General features: G+C 45.2%; 1 protein-coding gene across 2 annotated transcripts in view; it reads left to right on the top strand.

The window, feature by feature from the left end:
• Positions 1–442: 442 nt before the first annotated feature.
• The window catches only part of ROR2 (receptor tyrosine kinase like orphan receptor 2), a 214,560-nt gene continuing 196,141 nt past the window's right edge, over positions 443–18,861 (top strand). For both annotated transcript variants that reach the window (XR_010945137.1, XM_067745046.1), the window contains exon 1: positions 443–1,037. Coding sequence is in view for 1 of the 2 variants with exons in the window: in XM_067745046.1 (XP_067601147.1) it covers positions 458–1,037 (580 nt within the window). In the remaining variant the exon portion in view is untranslated. The remainder of the gene's footprint in view (positions 1,038–18,861) is intronic.

Here is an 18,861-nt window from a genome sequence, read left to right as displayed (position 1 = left end):
CAAGAAAATATGCTATTTGAATTGCGTTCAAAATGTCTTTTACAAGTGAAGCAAATTACTTCTGCATGTTCTGAGGCTCTGCAGAGAACAAATAGTGGCCTTTAATGGGTAAAATTACACAATTTGCTTTTAACAGTAAACCCAAAGCCGCGGTGGCTTCAGATAGCATCGCACTCCCGAGAGCTCCCTCCACGCAGCTCTACTCTTAGCAGTTTCTGAGCATTTTGGAGGGACGAAGTTGTCCCCACCGGGCGCAGCGTGGCGAGGAGGGGCCGGGAGTCCCCGGCGGGGACGCGGCCTGTTTCTTTCCTTGAACGTTCTGCTTCTCTTCCTCCCGCGCCGCCAGTTTCTGGGACTGGGTGGCTCTTTGGTTTGCCCCAGTGTAGGCTGGCGGGGCGCAGAGTCGTCCTGAGTTACAGATTTATGACCAGGCCCCCGGGGGTCCCGCCCCCTAAAGATGGGTGCCAACTGCCCCGGGCGTCTCTTCGGCGAGGGGAGCCCACCCCGAGGTTTGGCTGTACGCCCCCAAGGCTCCACCTTTGGGGCCAAGCGTCCCGAGGAGCAGGCTCGAGGGAGGGAGCGGGAGGCACGTCCGGGGACTGAGCTGCTGCCCCCGGTCCCGGCCCCCAGCTGCCCGCGCGCCCCGCCCGCCGCAGGCGTGTCCCTCCGGCAGGGGGCGCCGGCGCCGACCTCGCTCTGCCCATCGGGGCGGGCGAGCCTGGGACCCTGCCTCCCTGCTCGCCCGCGCCCGCCCCCCGCGCTTGTCCAGGCGGCCGGAGCCGAGAGGCGCATCCCGGCCGGGAGAGGAGGAGGACCACGAGTTGCTCAAAAGGGACCAACTCGCAAAGTGCCCAGGAGAAAGGGCAGCGGACGCGCGGCCGACAGGGGTGGTGGCGCCCGGACCCCGCGCCGCGCCGGTCCCAGCGCCCCGGCCCCTACGGCCCGCGGCATGGCCCGGGGCTTGGCGCTGCCGTTGCTGTGCGTCCCATCCGTCTGGGCGGCCGCCGCTCTCCTGCTCTGCGTGTCCGGGACCTCAGGTAGGACCAGCCGGTCCGCGCCTGCCCTGGCGCACCTCCTCCGTGCGCGAGTACGGGGCTCGCGACTCGTGCGTGTTTCCCTTCCTTCGTGATTCTGCCCTAGCCGCCGCGCCGGCGCCGCTGCTCCCGAGGGAGGGGCGCCTGACTGGGCCCCTCCGCACCCGCCTCGGCCCCGTTCCCCTGCCCGCGCCCCGCCGCGCGAGGCTGCTTTCAATAAGGCGCGCTCTGGGGACGGCTAAGTGTTTCCAGAGGCCGGGGCGGGCGGCGCCGGCGCCCGCGGGGAGCCCCTAGCCGGGGGTTTATGAGGGTCGTGAGTGTGAATGCGGCCGGGCCCCGGGTCCGCAGACGTGTCCGAGGTTCTCAGCACCTTGACTCGGCCCTGCTCCCCGAGGTTCCCTTCCAGGGCTCCTGGCCCGCGGCGCCCCCCTCTGCGCCGAGGTCTCCCCAGGGCGGGCGCCGCGGTGGGACGAGGCTCGGGGAAGGGGGCTCCCTATCCCCGCCGCTTGGTTGAAAGGGGATTTGGCTTCCCTTTTGTTGGCCCCTCACCCCCTCCCCCACCGCCGGGAGGTGGCCGAAGCGGCATTTCCTGTGCCTGGGGTCCCCGGGCGGCCTTTCGGCTGATGGGGACCTGGCCTCCTTCGGGCAGGCTGGAGGGGCGGGCCCGGCTCCCGGGTGGCGTTTTCCTCGAGGGTCGAGCGATCTTGGGCGGCGTGGACCCCGGGGCGCCCAAGAGCTGCCGCCAGGTTCTGGGGGAACCTGGGGGGACCGGCCTAGGGGGCCAAGCCGTCCCGATCCCCGGAGCACCCCTGGCCTGCAACCCTCGCCAGATTCCCGCACCCTGCCGCGGCGGGGGAAGGCGGCGGGGCCTCCAGGTTTGGAGGCTGAGGGGGTTCGCCTCACGTCCCAGAAATCCGTGAGCCTCCCCTTACACGTGAGTGGGTCTCAGTGTCTCCACTCCACGCATTGCTTCCTCCCCCCCACCCCCCGCTCCATTTCTGCAGGAAGGTGAGAGTTAGGCAACAGGCGCGAGAAGGGGGCTCAGCCCTTCTCGTATCCTGCTGCCAGCTGCGCGCTCCAGGGACCAGTCCTCAGATTTAGGAATGCTGGGCAGCCTTTCCTGGGGGGCGTTTGGGTTTAAGCAAGGGCCGATTACGTCACACATCCCTTGTTACTTGATTTGGGAAAGGGGTTTGCATTTATGTCGCTGCTCCTTAAAGCATAAGCCGCTCAGGGTGCAATGTGCAATGGTAGGTAAACCAGACCTTCTAAGTCAGTCTTTGGGGTTTTAACAACATCCCTGTGGATTTCTGAACCCCTCACCCCGCTAGAATCCCTCTCGCCTTTCGAGTCTGGGGATGCATTTGCTGCGCTGTGGGAGGGGAAAGAGGGGGCTTATCCTGGCGACTCGACGTGCTTTTGCACAGCGTTTGCGTGGTGGCCTCGTGGGGGTTAATTGCCCTGCAAAAGCCTACCTCCTAAACTTATGCCTGGCGGCGGTTTAAGTTGCATTTGTCAGGGAAGAGTTGGAGGTGGGTGATGTGAGAAAAGGTGATGGGTCTGTTGCTTAAATAAAGGTTGTAAGAAGACTGGAAAGACTGCTCGCATTTTAAAAGCACAGAGTAGTTTAAACATTGCCGTCGTTTACAGTCGAGTTTAAGAAATCTCTGAGGAACGAAGCCATCCAATATCATTTTCATTAATTTTTGAACCCTGTGTGGAGGTAATTTTCTTTTTCCAGTAAAATAATAGTAATCTCTATAGGGGAGGGAGTAGGGAAGCTGTTTATAATTCTTTTCCTTCTGGAATGCTAGGCTAGCTGGAAATTCAAAGAATATGATCATATTCAAAACTATGAATACAATTTTATGATTACAGGAGATTCGAGTGTTTGGCATCTTTTCTGCTGTAAAGAAGAATCCCTGTAATTTGAGTGTATTTTATACACAAAACATAAGTTACTATGTAAAAACATGGAAAAGTTATTCTAAAAGGATTTATAAGTTCTACATTTTTATAGAAGACTCTGTTCCTTAACGAGACAAATACCTGATTTGGGACCGTGTGCCCCGCCTGAGTAGGTTAGGCTGGGAGTTTTGGGGTCCCCCACCCCAATTTTGACAGTGCAGTGTTTACTTCTGGTCCAGATCCCTGGAGTGATGGTGGTAATAAATAATGATAGTGATCCATTTGGAAGTAAGTAAATGAAAACATCTTGAATAAGAAGACTTTATGGAAAAAGAAAAGTTTTTATATACTCTATAGTAAGGAAGCATGTTTTTCTTATTATGGCTGTGTACTAAGCAAAGAAGAATCACACATTGGAAAATTTTCAATGTTTAACAGTGAGAGCAAGTTTAACCCTCACGTCTACTTGATAAAAATGCCATCTGGAGAAAATGACCACCACTGACCCTGTGTAACGTTCCTGTGAGGTGCTGTGCTAAACTGTTTATAAAAATGGCGTTAGGTGACCGAGGGGCTCTAGTCAGTGAGGCTGAACTCCTGATTAGTAAAGCAAGTCATAGTTAGAAAACTTAACAAGAAATCTGCTTAATATTTTGCAAGCAGAAAAGCAACATGGGTTTAAAATGGTGCGTTTACCAAGAGTAGTTTTTGGTGAGAGTGATCTGCAGATTTACGAGGCAATGTGAAATAACATTTGTATTATTATTGCTAAACCGTTTTTGTATTGTTTGGTCAAAATACCGCCGTAATTATTGTTTGTATGTCAGTCTCTGTTATGGTGTGATTTGTAGTGAATTACTTGTTTCCTGAGAACGTTTTGTCTCTTTAGCCTCGGTTTAACCTCTGAGACATTTAAGCCTGGCAGAGTTTGGGTTTAATGCCTATCCTCTGGAATCTTTTTCTGAGATCAATGGGATAGAAATGCCGGAGTAGGGGAACAGCCCGTCTGACAGGTAGGGAAGATTAATCCCCTAAAGGGGGATTTCTAAAGCAAGGTTTCAGCCGGAGAAGTGGCGCTCCTTTAAAATGCATTCCACGGGAGGCCAGGATGTGGAAAGTTATCATTATCATTGAAATGGAAACTGGGTGTGAAAGGCTTGGCCTCCCTAATCTGCAGAACTCTTGACTACTCTGATTAAAAAGTGTAGGAAATTTGTGTACTCTGTAACTCTTTTCCCAGGGAGAGCTGTAATTATACAATTCCAAGTTGTCAGGGAAAAGAAAGTGGGCTACTGTTATCTGAACCCAAGGTTTAAAACCATCTTCTAAAATGCTCGTTGATGTCAGGGGCCTTTTGGTGTTTATCTCGTCCATTCCCTGGGAACCTGGAGGGGAACCGGCAGCATCCTGTGCTTACCACCTGGAGAAGGGCCGGGCTGCGGAGCTTTGGGTTTACCCTGCTGTGCCCTACGGGGAGCTCCCTATGGGCTGTGACATATTTCTGTTCATGGTGAAGAAAGTTGTCATTAAGATATTTTCTTCTTTGGGGACCTGTGGTGACTGCCAGGTGGACTCCATGAATACCATACAGTGGAAGGTGTCAAAAGCAGAGTAACCAGGGGGGATTTGCTTTGCAGAGGGAGCGTTACTGGTTAAGTCTGGATTTTCCATGGCCAATAGTAATTTCGTGAAAGGACAGTTGGGCTGAAAGGACTGGTTTTGAAAACATCGCTTCTCAGTGACTCTGGGTTCTTTGGTTTTGTATTGTTGGACTGCATCACTGTAACAGAAACACTAGGAGTTCGGTGGGTAGTGCGGGCTTCTTGAGTTTTGAAGTAAAAATCTAAGCAACAAGAGTAGCTCTGGCTCACTAATTATGGCTGCAACTGGCTGGGGTTTGTACCAGCCTCCTTTTTCTAGTATGTATTTATTTGGTTTTGCCGAGGAGCTTGCCAAGTTGGAAATGAGGGTGGGACAGCTCTGCTTGCATGTGCTGTTGTCTAAAATACGTCTGGGGTGTGATCTGTTTAAAATCATATTAGCAGAGTGGCCAAGGAATTGTTGAACATTAGGAAGGCTTTTCAAAAATAAGGAATTGTGTTGGTGTGGTTTGTGTTATTTTGGGGATTTCTGGGTTTTTTTTTTTTTTTCAAGTTCTATCTCTGAAAGAACCAAAAAAAATCAAAAGCCAAAGGGAAGGAAATAATTACAGAAAAATTTAGCCTAATTAGACTAAGTGGCTTGTCCTCCAGAAAGTCTTAAGTTCCAGTGGGATGTGGTGTGTGTGTCTTTAATTGTCACTGGAATGAGCTTCAGTAAGCACTCTGTCACTTTTGAGATGTTATCGGGGAGAATGTGGCTGCTTCTTCAAATCCTCCTGGAGTGGGGGAGGGTTTTCCCCAAGTCCCCAAAGCTGCCAGCCTAATAGTTTCCACACACCCAGTGCCCTCCTGGAGGGCTAGTTAACCCAGCGCGCACTTAAATGACAGAAATCCTCATGGTAGACTTGTGCTGTGGAGTATAGTAGCCGCTAGGCACATGTAGCTATCTAGGTTATAATTAATTAAACTGAACTGAACCGAAAGATTCAGTTCCTCCACCGCACCAGCTGCATTTCAGTGGCCGCATGTGGCGGCGGCTCAGATGGCCCAGGTACGTAGAGGACATTTCCAGCATTGCAGGAAGCTCTGTGGGCCACTCTCCTGTTTGTCCAGGGTCTGTGTGTTGGTCACTGTTGCTTCAGGAACAGTCTTGTGGAGTCCAGAGCCAAAGAGGAGCTTCGCCTTGTTTGCTTAGAGTTCTGTTTGTTGACTGTGGGAGATTGGAAGGCAAAAATGAAATGGATTGACTCTAATCGGTGGAACTAGAGGGCCCTGCCCCAAGAGGGGCTTAGCAGAGGTGTAATGATGACCAAGGCAGCAAAACCTTAGCGTATATGCTTGCATACTGCACAGTGCTGATATGAGGGAAATGTTAGCTTTAAAGAATTTGCATGTGAGGGGCTAAACGAGATTATGTGAACACGTGTGTGCACACTCACGTATGTGTTCGCATGTGTTTGGGAGAGGGCACACCATGGCTTCAGTGCCATTAAAAAAGCACATGCAATGGTGATAGTGACGACTGTTTCCTCAAATTAGGCTGTCTGACGAAATGGGAGATCTTCAAGTGGTGAAAGGAAACAAATGTCAATGGAAGAAGGTTTAAAGTGCAGATTCAAAAGAATCCCAGCACAAGAAAGGCGAAGGAAACCTGCCCCGTGCCTGGCACATTGGGGGCATGCAAAAGCAGTTTCCCACGTGGGGAACGAAATCACAGTAGGGGAGGAAGAGGGAATGGGGAGATGACATCTGAGGCCATACTTATGGACGAATTCACAGTCCAATCTGAACTGAGTCTTACATGCATCAGATATGATTTGCCAAAGACTTCCTGGAGCAAGCATATCTGTGATAACGCCTGTTAGCGGCCAACCCTCGCAAGATCTTCTCCTTTACCTCTGGTAACCCGCCATGTGGGATGTGGTGGAATGTGTTTGTGGAATGTGTTTGCAGACCGGAAAGGTCTGAGAGAGGAGGGCAGATGTGGGAAGAGGCAGTAGGAACCAAGAACAGCCAGAGCACCGTCCACAGAGAAGGGGAAATCGTGTGGAGTCAAGAGTCTGAGGATCTTAGCTCCCAGGCAAATGCAGGATGTGATGCGATAAGCAGGGCAAGGCATGGCGAGCTGCAGCCACGTTTTTGGAGGATAATTTGGCAGCAGCCGGGGGTGGGGGTGGGAAAGCTAAGAGGGTAGTGGTTGCACCCAAGAAAGGAGGTGCATGAAGAATCAAGGGGCTTGGTCTTGGATTTGTTGGGGGAATTCCCAGGAATTCCTGGGAGGAGCATCCTGGGAGAAAACTGATGCAGAAGGGAAAGTTCAGTCATTCCTTAGGGGTCTGGAGCAGGGATGCACACAACATTTTGGCTCCTGGAAGGCAATGGGCATTGGGAAGGAGAATGAGTAGGATTTGTGGGATGATGAGGAATTGAGTGAGGACTTAAGAGTTCCATCTAAAATAGGGAGCAGCCCACAAATGAATGGCAAGACGGGTGTAGGAAGGGAGTGAGGGGTCACAGGCTGAGAATGCTTTTAGGCACAACCTCTGGGTCATATTCAGTTAAGTGTCCACCTTGCTGTCCTTTTGTAGGACGTTATTTTATGTTTTCAACTCTTACAGAACATTTGGAAATAACATATGGAAATTGGGAATTTTCCTCCCAACAGTGAAATAACTCCCAGGTCACCATAGTCTTTGTATAACATTGGATACGTTTCTAGAGGAGCTTAAAGTCTACAGGAAGAGTGGTGACAAGGGGGGGCTCTGTCTTAAGTGAACATAAGATGTGGAGGGAGGGCAGGAGTGGAGGGACTGGCTGGTTGTGCATCTGCTTATTTTGCAAAAAGAAACACGGAAAGGGGAAACCATAAAGTGACACCTCAGATCTTTTCTTAATTAAGGGAAAATATGCATAAAAGAGACCTTTTAAGCCATTTTTAAGTGTACAGTTCACTAGCATTAAGTATCTTCACACTGTTGTGCCACCGTTGCTACCATCCATCTCCAGAACTGTTTTCATTCCCCAGACTGAAACTCTGCCCCCATTCAACAACAACTCCCCATTCCCTCTTCCAGCCCTGGCAGTCACCATTCTACTTTCCATCTCTATGAATTTGACTATTATAGTATCTCAAATAAATGGAATTATATTATTTGTCCTTTTGTAACTGTCTTCTTTCACTTAACATAGTCTTTTCAAGGTTCATCTGTATTGTAACATGTGTTACTACTTTTTTTAAGGCTGAATAATACTCCATTATACACACACGTGTGCATACATACCATGCATATACCACATTCTGTTTTTCAGCTTTTTCTGTCTTTCGGTGGACATTTGGGTTGTTTCCTCCTTTTGGCTCTTGTGAATAGTGCTGTTATGAACATGGTACACAGATATCTGTTCAAGTCCTTGCTTTCAGTTCTTTTGGATGTACACCCAGAAGTGGAATTGCTGGATCATATGGTCGTTCTATGTTTAACTTTTTGGGTAACCGCCATACTGTCAACATTTGTTATTTTCTGTTTTATTGATAACAGTCATCAAAATGAGTGTGAAGTGGTTTTAATCTCATTGTGGTTTTGATTTGCATTTTTCTAATGATTAGTGACGTTGAGCATTTTTTCATGTCATTTGTATACATTTCATGGCCATTTGTATATCTTCTTTGGATATGTCTGTTCAAATCCTTTGCTCATTTTTTAATCATATTGTTTGGGTTGTCTTGGTTGAGTTGTAGGAGTTCTATGTGTTCTAGATATTAACTCCTTATCAGATATATGATTTACACATATTTTCTTCCATTCTGTGGGTTGCTTTTACACTCTCTTGATAATGTCTTTTGATGCACAAAAGCTTTTAATTTTAATGAATCAATTTATGTTTTCTTTTTTTTTTGGTTTTACCTGTGGTTTTGGTGTCATATCCAGGAAATCATTGCTAAGGTCAATGTCATGAAGCTTTTCCACTATGCTTTTTTTCTGAAAGTTTTTAGTTTTAGCTTTTTTTAGGTCCTTGATCCATTTGGAGTTAATTTTTATAGATGGTGTAAGGTAAGGGTCCAGTTTCATTATTTTGAATGTAGACATACAGTTTTCCCAGCACCCTTTGTTGAAAAGTTTGTTCTTTATTCATTGAATAGTCTTGGCATCCTTGTCATTTACTACATATGTAGAGTTTATTTCTGGGCTCTCTATTCCATTGGTCTATGTGTCTGCTCTTAAGCCAGTGTTTTGATTATTGCAGCTTTGTAGTATGTTTTGAGATCAGGAAGTATGAGTGTTCCAACTTTGTTTTTTGAGATCAGGAAGTATGAGTGTTCCAACTTCGTTTTCTTTTTCTAGACTGTTTTGGCTATTTGGGATCCCTTGAAATTCCATATGAATTTTAGGATAGATTTTCTATTTCTACAAAAAGCGTCACTGGGATTTTGATAAAGATTGCACTGAATCTGTACATTGCTTTGGATAGTACGGACCTCTTAACAAGTCTTCTAGTCCACAAACACAGGCTGTCTTTCCTTTTATTTAGATGTTCTTTAATTTCTCTCAACAATTTTTCAGTGTACAAGTCTTTTATCCACTTGATTGAATTTATTCTTAGTATTTTATTCTTTTTGATGCTTTGTGGATGGAAATGCTTTCTTAATTTCATTTTTGGATTGATTTTTTTTAGTGTATAATAGTGCAGCTGATTTTTGCCTGTTGATTTTGTATCCTGCAAATTAGTTTAATTAGTTCAAATAGATTAGTTTAAATAGTTTAATTAGCTTAAATTAGTTTAAATAGTTTAATTAGCTCAAATTAGCTCAAATAGAATTTTTGTGTATCTGTATGTAGGATCATGCCATCTGTGAACAGAGATAATTTTACTTCTTTCTTTCCAACTTTGGATGCCTTTATTTCTTTTTAAATTTTTGTCTAATTGCTCTATCTAGAACTTCCAATATTATATTTAATAGAAGTGGTGAAAGCAGACATCCTTGTCTTGTTCCTGATCTTAGAGAAAAAGCTTTCAGTTTTTCACCATTGAGTATGAAGTTAGCTGTAGGCTTATCATATATGGCCCTTACTATGTTAAGATAGTTTCTTTCCATTCTTAGTTCATTCTGACATATTTTTGTATGAACATGTTAATGTTCTACATGTTCAAAAAATAAAATTAAATCACTGAAAATGGCAGGAAACTAAAGCTGAATACAAACAAGTAAGTCCAACTATAAAAGAAACCTGTTGGGTGGGCCAAGAAGTGCCTTCGGTTTTTTAAGTAAAAATAAAGGACACATTTTTCATTTTCACCAAGAACTTTATTGAACAGCACATTCACCCTTTTGTTCCACTACCATCTGCCATTTTTCAGGCAACTTCATAATTCCATCTTCCCAAAACTTTTTATCTTTTTGAGCAAAGAACTGTTCCAGGTGCCTTTTACAGCCTTCCAGGGAATTGAAATTTTTTCCATTAAGAGAACTTTGTAAAGACTGAAATAAATGGAAATCCAAAGGTGCAATGTCTGATGAATACAGCAGATGAATCAAAACTTCCAGGCAAGCTGTAACAGTTTTTGCTTGGTCATCAAAGAAACATGGGGTCTTACATTATCCTGATGGAAAATTTTTTTTTTTTTTTGACTAATTCTGGATGCTTTTCGTGGAGTGCCACTTTCAGTTGGTCTGATTGGGAGCAGTACTTGTTGGAATTAATCGTTTGGTTTTCCGGAAGGAGCTCATAATAGAGGACTCCCTTCCAATCCCACCAGAAACACAACATCACCTTCTTTGGATGAAGACTGGCCTTTGGTGTGGTTGGTGGTGGTTCATTTCTCTTGCCTCATGATCTCTTCTGTTCCATGTTGTTGTACAGTATGTACTTTTCATCGCCTGTCACAATTTGTTTCAAAAACAGAACATTTTCATTACGTTTAAGTAGAGAATCGCATGGGGAAATACGGTCAAGAAGGTTTTTTTCACTTAACTTATGTGGAACACAAACATCAAAGTGATTCACATAACCAAGCTGGTGCAAATGATTTTCAATGCCGGATTTGGATATTTTGAGTATGTTGGCTATTTCCCGAGTGGTATAACATTCATTGTTCTCAGTTTATGTCTCGATTTGGTCACCATCAACTTCAGCTGGTCCAGTTGACCGTGGAGCATTGTCCAGCGAGAAATCTGCAGCACGAAACTTCGCAAACCACTTTTGACACATTTGATCAGTCACAGCACCTTCTCCATACACTTCACAAATCTTTTTTTGCATTTCAGTTGCATTTTTACCTTTCTTGAAATAATAAAGCAGGGACTTCCCTGGTGGTCCAGTGGTAAAGAATCCACCTTTCAATGCAGGGGACACGGGTTCCATCCCTGGTCGGGGAACTAATATCCCACATGCTGCGGGGCAACTAAGCGTGCTTACCACAACTACTGAGCTCGCACACGTCAACTAGAGAGCCCGTGTGCCACAGACTACAGAGCCTATGTGCTCTGGAGCCTGTGCCACAACTAGAGAAGAGAAAACCCGCACGCCACAGCTAGAGAGAAGCCTGTACGCCTCAACGAAGATCCCACGTGCTGAAAGGAAGATAGGGCCAGGATAGGTAAAAATATAAGATGAGCCAGGAGCGTAATCTTATGATAGAAAGTGAACAGAAACAATGGGAACATATCAAATGTACAGTTGCCAGCTTGGAGGCGTTCCAGCGGTCAAATCTCCAACAGGTTAAGCGTCAAATAAATAAGGACAAGCATGGATTATACGTGGAACAAAATAGGAATCTATGATTCAACACCGATAAGTAAATAAGTACAATTGCCCCTCTGTATCTGTGGATTCTGCATCCTCGAATTCAACCAACCATGGATCAAAAATATTTAAAAAATTCTAGAAAGTTCCAAAAAGCAGAACCTGCATTTTCTGCACACTGGCAACTATTTACATAGCATTTACATTGTATTTACAGCCTTTTACATAACATCTGCATTGTATCAGTTGTTATAAGTCATCTAGACATGATGTAAAGTATACGGGAGGATGTGTGTGTAGGTAATATGCAAATTCTACTGCCATTTTATATAAAGGACTTGAGCATCCTTGGATTTTGGTATCTGCAGGGGGTTGGGGGTAGTGGGGTGGCCCTGGAACAATCCCCCACAGATACTGAGAGACAACTATATAGTTAAATACATGCATTATTTTCCTAGGGCCGCTGTAATAAAGTACTACAAACTGGGTGACTTAAAACAACAAAAATTGTTTTTCTCACAGTTTTGGAGCCTGCAAGTCCAAAATCAAGGTGTCAGCAGTCCATGCTCCCTCCGAAGGCCCTGAGGGAGAATCCTTTTTTGCCTCTTTCAGTTCCTGGTGGCTCCCATTGTCCCTTGGCTTGTGGCAGCATCACTCCAATCTCTACACCATCTTCACATGCCCTTCTTTCCTAGATGTCTCTCTGTGTCCATTCCTCTTCTTATAAGGGACAGCAGTTATTGGATTTAGGCCCACTTTAAATCCAGGATGATTTCATCTTGAGATCCTTAACTCATTACTTCTGCAAAAACTATTTTCAAATAAGGTCACATTTGAAGTTTTGGATGGATATGAATTTTGGGGGACACTATTTAACCCACTACATTACATAAATGAACAGAATAGAGAGGGAACAGAGGGTACTTCCATACAGTAAAATGCAGGCTAATAAAATTGAGGTGACTTTAAAAAATTATGATTTGCAGCAATAATTGTGCAAATTGATTTGGGCGATGAATGTTGAATGCAATTAAATGGGGCCATGTTTGATGGGGAGCAGGGAATGTCCATGGCTCAGAGTATTTCCCCACAGAGCCTTTATTTGCAAGGGGACAATTAGCAGCTACAGACTGGAGAAAGCAGACGTCATCTAACTCTGTGACCAAGGCTTACATCACCACTGTGGGCAGGTGGACATAGTCCTTCCAACAAGGGCATTGATTAGCCTGCATTCCAGCTGGGGATGCAGAACCTGAGTCTCATGGTGACAAAAACCAGCAAGCCCGGGCTTCCCTGGTGGCGCAGTGGTTGAGAATCTGCCTGCTAATGCAGGGGACACGGGTTCGAGCCCTGGTCTGGGAGGATCCCACATGCCGCGGAGTAACTAGGCCCGTGAGCCATGGCCGCTGAGCCTGCGCGTCTGGAGCTTGTGCTCCGCAACAAGAGAGGCGGCGATAGTGAGAGGCCCGCGCACCACGATGAAGAGTGGCCCCCGCTTGCCACAACTAGATAAAGCCCTCACACAGAAACGACAACGCAACACAGCAAAAATAAATAAATAAATTAATAAACTCCTACCCCCAACATCAAAAAAAAAGAAAGAAAAGTTAACTCTACAGGCAAGAAAAACCAATCCTTCCTCAAAAAAAAAAAAAAAAAAAAAAAACCCCAGCAAGCCCAAATGGAGGGGCATTTTATTAAACAACTGGCCTGTAGTAGAAAACCTCAGTGTCGTGAAGGGTAAAAAACAGCCAAGAAACAGGTCCAGCTTAAAGGAGACGACAGGAGGAGACAAGTAAATACAGAGTGTGATTCTGGACAGGACTGGGTTAGAGTGAAAACTGATGTGCACATCATTGGAACCTCTGATGAAATTGGAATATGGAGGTAAAGTATTTAAAAGTGTTGTCAAAGTTCACTTTCCTGAGTTTGTCAATTTACGGAGATACCGTAAGAGGACATCTTTGGTCTTAGGAAGTATGTACTCAGTGTTAAGGGGTAAAAAGCATGATGTCTGCAACCTACTCTCAGACAGTTCAGAATAAAAAAACAGTGTGACTATGGAGACAGAAAAGTGAAGTATATGGGTGAAATGTGAAAAATAAGTGAATCTGGGTAATGAGTATGGAGCAGTTTCATGTATGAATCTTCCAACTTTTAGGTAAATTTGAAATTATTTCAAAATAAAGGACTAAAATCATGTTAATTGATACAAATGTATGACTGTAGCCAGTGGAATCAACAATAGAGTTGAGCATATTCTCTTAAGAGAAAGACTCAAATAGTTATAATTTTATGGGAAATGGTGTCAGACCTCATCCAGGGATGGGGCAGGGCAGGTTCCATGTGCCTTTCAGGCCAGACAGAGTTTCATCAAGGAATGAAGACAATTATAGGACAGATGAGGGGGTCTGTATCCAGAATACATAAAGAAGTCATAAATAAAGAAAGTAAATGTTCCAGTTAAAAGAGGGACACAGAGTACAGCAGGCAGTTTGCAGAAAAACAAATACAAACAGCCCAAAACTTAAGAGTTTGGCCTTAGGATTCAAGAAAATGCAAATTATGAGGCAGTTATCCCAAGGTTCTTCTGACTGAGCTTTGCCTGAAGTCAGAAGTGGGTATTAAGTAGCAGGTTAGTAATGATGCGGGGAGGGTGGGTGGCACAGTGGTGTGTAAGCTACCACTTTGAGGGCTGTGTGACATTTAAAATACACATATTCTGTGGTCTGCTCTAAAAAAATACATGCATGCCTGAGAGGCATCCTGTTCACAGCTCCACCATTTCTAATAGTGAAAGTTGGAAATATCAACATGCCTTTTAATGGGAGCCAAATCGAACCGGCACCATGTCTCAATTGTGGATTATTGTACAGCGGCTAAAATGAAGATGGAAATCTGTGGATGTCAACGGAGGGAGAGTTCAAAGCAAGATTCTGGATAAGGAGAAAATCAAGTTGCACAGGGATATGTGCTGCATGGGATTGATCTAAAAATCCCACCTCCCTCCCCCATTTCTGCGGATATAACGGTCTCTAGAATAAGGTCTCCAATCTACACGTCAGACTGACAACAGTGGTTACCCTGGGAGAGATGGGAAGACATAGGAATCTTCAGGATCTTTGATTCCATCATATCTCCTGTGCTAGGGATTACTTTACTGGATCCTGTCTTTTAGCTCCTGGGGGATGACATTTATGTCTACACGTTTACATACATTAGCAGGAACTGTTACACAATGACCTCCTCCCTCCCATCATCTTTCCCTTTGCTTTGTGTAAAGTTCTTGTCCAGCTCTGGCCAGAGGGGAAGGTGAAGGAAAAACATGGAAAGTCAGTTTGTTGAGGACATTGTGGAAGTTCGTAGGTAATTCATAAGCTCTTCAGGGGTGCATGTTGATCTTTGGGGTGTTCTATGAGCGGGTAAAGAAATGGAAGTTTGGGGATGCAGGAAACTCACGTCAGTTAGTTCTCTGAGTTGTCAGATTCTCTTGGCTTTACAAATATTTGATCCAAATTCCATCCTGAACATATTTAACGGTTTTAGAGCTGTCACGAAGAATACCCCTAAGGTTGCTTCATACCAGCCCCGTGGTGTGTCAGTGGGCATCTTTGGGTCTGCTTGTTTTGGTGCAGATAGGAGCAGCCGTCTCTGTTTAAGCCTAGAATCCTGAGTTTGCTCCGAGCGCTGCTGAAATACTTTTCCTTTGTGTAAATGCCCACAAGAGTCAGAATTTTCTTGATATTCTGAAACTAAAGCAAAACACAAGAAATATAAAAGGACGTTGAGGTAGAAATATGATTGGAGCTGTCTTTCAAAATGTACAGTTTCAAGTTTTTATGGCTATTAAGATGAAGTTCGTTGCTTTCACTTAATGACTGTATTATAAAGAGAATAGTATACAGTTACAGGTTGAATAGCGTTTCCCCCCCAAAGATACAGTGTTGGAGTCCTAACCCCCAGTACTTCAGAATGTGACCTTATTTGGAGATAGGGTCTTTACAGAGGTAACCAAGTTAAATTGAGGTCATTAGGGTGGGCCCTAATCCAATATGACTGGTATCCTTATAAAAAGAGGAAATTTGGACACAGCCCTACGTACACAGAGGGAAGACCATGTGAGGACACAGGCAGAAGGTGGCTGTCTGCAAGCCAAGGAGAGAGCCCTCAGGAGAAACAACCCTGCCCGCACCTTGATCTTAGACTTCCAGCCTCCAGAACTGTGGGAAGATGAATGTCTGTAGTTTAAGCCCCCTAGCCTGTGGTGCTTTGTTAAGGCAGGCTGAGCTGACTCATACATACACATCTGCACGTACCTGCGTGCTAATCAAGTACGGCTTTCTATTGATTTTCTTTTCGGAGCATCTGCATTGGAATTTATTTGATAAAAATGTTCCACTGCTAACGGACACTCCTGTCAATGAGCCCATCGCGCCTGGGGTAGTAGCTAACTGGCTTGACCCCACAACTGGTTAGTATTGTGGTCAGGGGTCAGTGTTACCAGGCCCAGCATGGACTGCAGTCAGGGTGCCTGTCTATGCCTATGGCCTGACTCAGGCGAGTCCCTTGGCATCAGAGGGCAAGTCCTGGAAAGCTTGTTGTCTGGGGCTGCTGCTCTGGACAGCACTGCGGCCAGGCCTGTGTGGCCTCTGGAGCACCTCTGTGTAACCAGCCCTGTGTCCAGGCCTGCTCTGTGGACGTCACTGGTCCCCTTCACCTTCCTCCAGCTGCTGGCCTGGCTGTCAAGAGAGGCTTTAATGGGGACCTCCCGGAGGTCAGAGCAGAGAGAGGTGGCCTGTTGAGGCCCTGAGATCCCAGGCACCCATCCTTTGTTTCCCTTGGGGGAACCTGGGTAACAGTGAAAACAAAATTCAACAAAAGCATACATCCTCAGGCACCGGGATGGTGTGGCTGTCAGCATGGGTGATTTATCTGGCCTGGAAGCCTTTGAAGCAGGAGGTGATTGGACTCCCTGAAGGCTGGCCCCGTGGGAAGGGCCTGGAAGTGCCAAATGGAGAGGAAGGAGCAAGTGGGTCCAGAGGGCTGGTGAGGGAGGGAGCCCTTGGAAGTGTATTTCTCTGTCCTTCGGATCAGAGGCTCCTTCCTTCACCCTTGTCCTGTTCCAGAGCACAGGGGTAGCTCTGGAGGCTGCAGGAAGATCCTGTGGACAGAAAAAAGCGTTGACTTTGTGCTGGCCCTAAACTCTGAAAACTTTGCCAAGGGGGACCCCCAGGCTGCTCCCCAGTAGCTTTTTGGAGACCTCAGACAGGGGCGCAGCGGGACGAGGCCAGCTGCTTCCCGGAGAGGCACCTGGTGTAGGCACCGTTGGGTGTTAGAGAGCGGGGGGCACGCATGGAGCTGTGCAGAGGATGAGAGTTAGCAATGAGCACACGTAGGGGTGTCAGCCTGCACCAAGTGGCTGCTGGGGCTTCTGACTGGAAGGCAGCTTTATAAGAAGGAGCCCAGAGGATGCCTTCTTGAGTGGAAACAAGAGGTGTAATTCTGATATAACCTTCTGATTGTATCAGTAATGGTCAAGCACATAATTGTTTCATTGTGAAGATTCAGCTAACTTTTTTGACATGTACATACTAGGTTTCCTTCACTATTTGCTAACTTCAGTATGTCTTTCTCATTTTATTTTAGAAGAAGGAAAATCCTTTGTTTAGCAAGGCAGAGAGAGCCCAGGCACAATTAACCTCTAATTAGTGAAGTGTTTTCAGAGTTCAGATAAGGTTCACCTACTTTTTTTTTTTTTTTTGGCTGCTCTAAACTTTGAGCCCATTTATTTTCTTTCTCTAAAAAAAAAATAATAATTAAGAAAAAACCCCAAGATAGTCACGTTTCTTCTAGTTGACTAACCACAAATTTCTATGGGGTCTAAAAGCCAAGCTGATTCAAAACAAAACAAAGGGAAAGAGGGAAAGCCAAGTATGGGTATAAGTAGATCTGCCTGGGATTAAGTTTTTAAAAATGCTCTTTATAATTCCTTTTTTCCCCATCGGTGGAATGGGGCCTGCCCTGAGTTTTGGGTGTGTGTGGGGCGTGGGGTGTCCTCATGATACTGAGGGAACTTTGGCTTCGGCCCAATTGTCTTTTTATAATTGAAGGTATTTATTCAAAAAATCACTATGTGAAAACTCCCACAAAACAATACTATATACTTTCTATCTTTTCTGTGAGCAAATACTTATAAGAGGGCCCTCCTGGCGCTTGGGTGTGATTCAAAGGGACTTCATGTAGCTTCCTCTGGATTGTTCTCATTTTATTATTATTTTTTACATTAAAATTTTTTTAATTGGCCCTGCCGCGCCACACTGCGTGGCTTGTGGGGATCTTAGCTCCCGGGCCAGGGATGGAACCCGGACCCCTGCAGAGGAAGTGTGGAGTCCTAACCACCGGACTTCCAGGGAATTCCCTATTTTCATTTTAAATCAGGGGAATGCATTTATTCCTTGATTAAGTAATAATCACGAAAAACAAAAAACCCAGTAACAAATGCTTATGGCTTGAAAAACAAAACCGAGAAGGTGTAAAATGAAAAGAGCCTGTCACTTCTCACCCTACCCCTGCCACTCTCTCCCCTGCAAAGGTCCCAGATAATCTCAGCCCACAGTCTTTGTACTTCTTTCCAGACATTTCCTAGGCTCATGTGCTTGTCGGTGCATCTCTCTTGTTAATTTTTTTTTTAAATTGTGGTAAAAGGCACATAACATGAAAGTAAGCATTTTGAAGTGCACAATTCAGTAGCATTTTGTACATTCACTTTATTGTGCAATCATCACCCATATCTAGTTCCAGAACACTTCCATCACCCCCTACTTTAGCAGTGACGCCTCACTCCCCTCCCTCAGTCTCTTGTAACCATTACTCTACTTACTGTCTCTCTGGATTTACCTATTCTGGAAATTTCATATAAACAGAATCATACATGCTGTGGCTTTGTATCTGGCTTCTTTCACTGAGCATAATGTTTCCAAGGCTCATCCTTGTCGTAGCATCCTTGATTTACATATATATTTAACATCTTTATTGGAGTATAATTGCTTTACAATGAATTTGTTTTTATATACAATGAAATTATACCATGCATACTGAACTGAGGTTTGGTGTTTTCACATAACAATAGTTCTTACAAATCTTTCCATCTTAGCGCACGCTGTGCACCTCATTTTTAAAAATCTTTGCTAATATCTGTCATTTGGATACACATCATTAATTTCACTGATCTCCTATGGATGGATACTTCTGATTTTTAGCTATTACAGAAAACAGTGCTGCAGGGAACATCTGTACATACATTTTTTGTTCTTCTATACTGTGTGTATCTGTAGAGTCATTTCTCAGAAGTGAATTTTTTTTGTCCAAGGTATTGATATAGATTTTTGATAGATTCTACAAGGTTATGCTTCCAGAAGGTGGCAGCAATTTATGTGACAGCAAAAGTGTGTGAACTTCTCTGGTGTTTCCAAGCCCTGACCAACTCTGGAAATTATCAGGAATTTTAATCTTAGTAAGTCTTCAACAGAGAAATGGCATGTTAATTCTTTCTGTTGACATTTAAAAAATTGTCCATGA

This window comes from Pseudorca crassidens, chromosome 7 (assembly GCF_039906515.1).
Source record: "Pseudorca crassidens isolate mPseCra1 chromosome 7, mPseCra1.hap1, whole genome shotgun sequence".
NCBI lineage: Eukaryota > Metazoa > Chordata > Mammalia > Artiodactyla > Delphinidae > Pseudorca > Pseudorca crassidens.
Note: the sequence above shows the minus strand (reverse complement) of the source record. Positions and strands in the feature narration are given on the sequence as shown.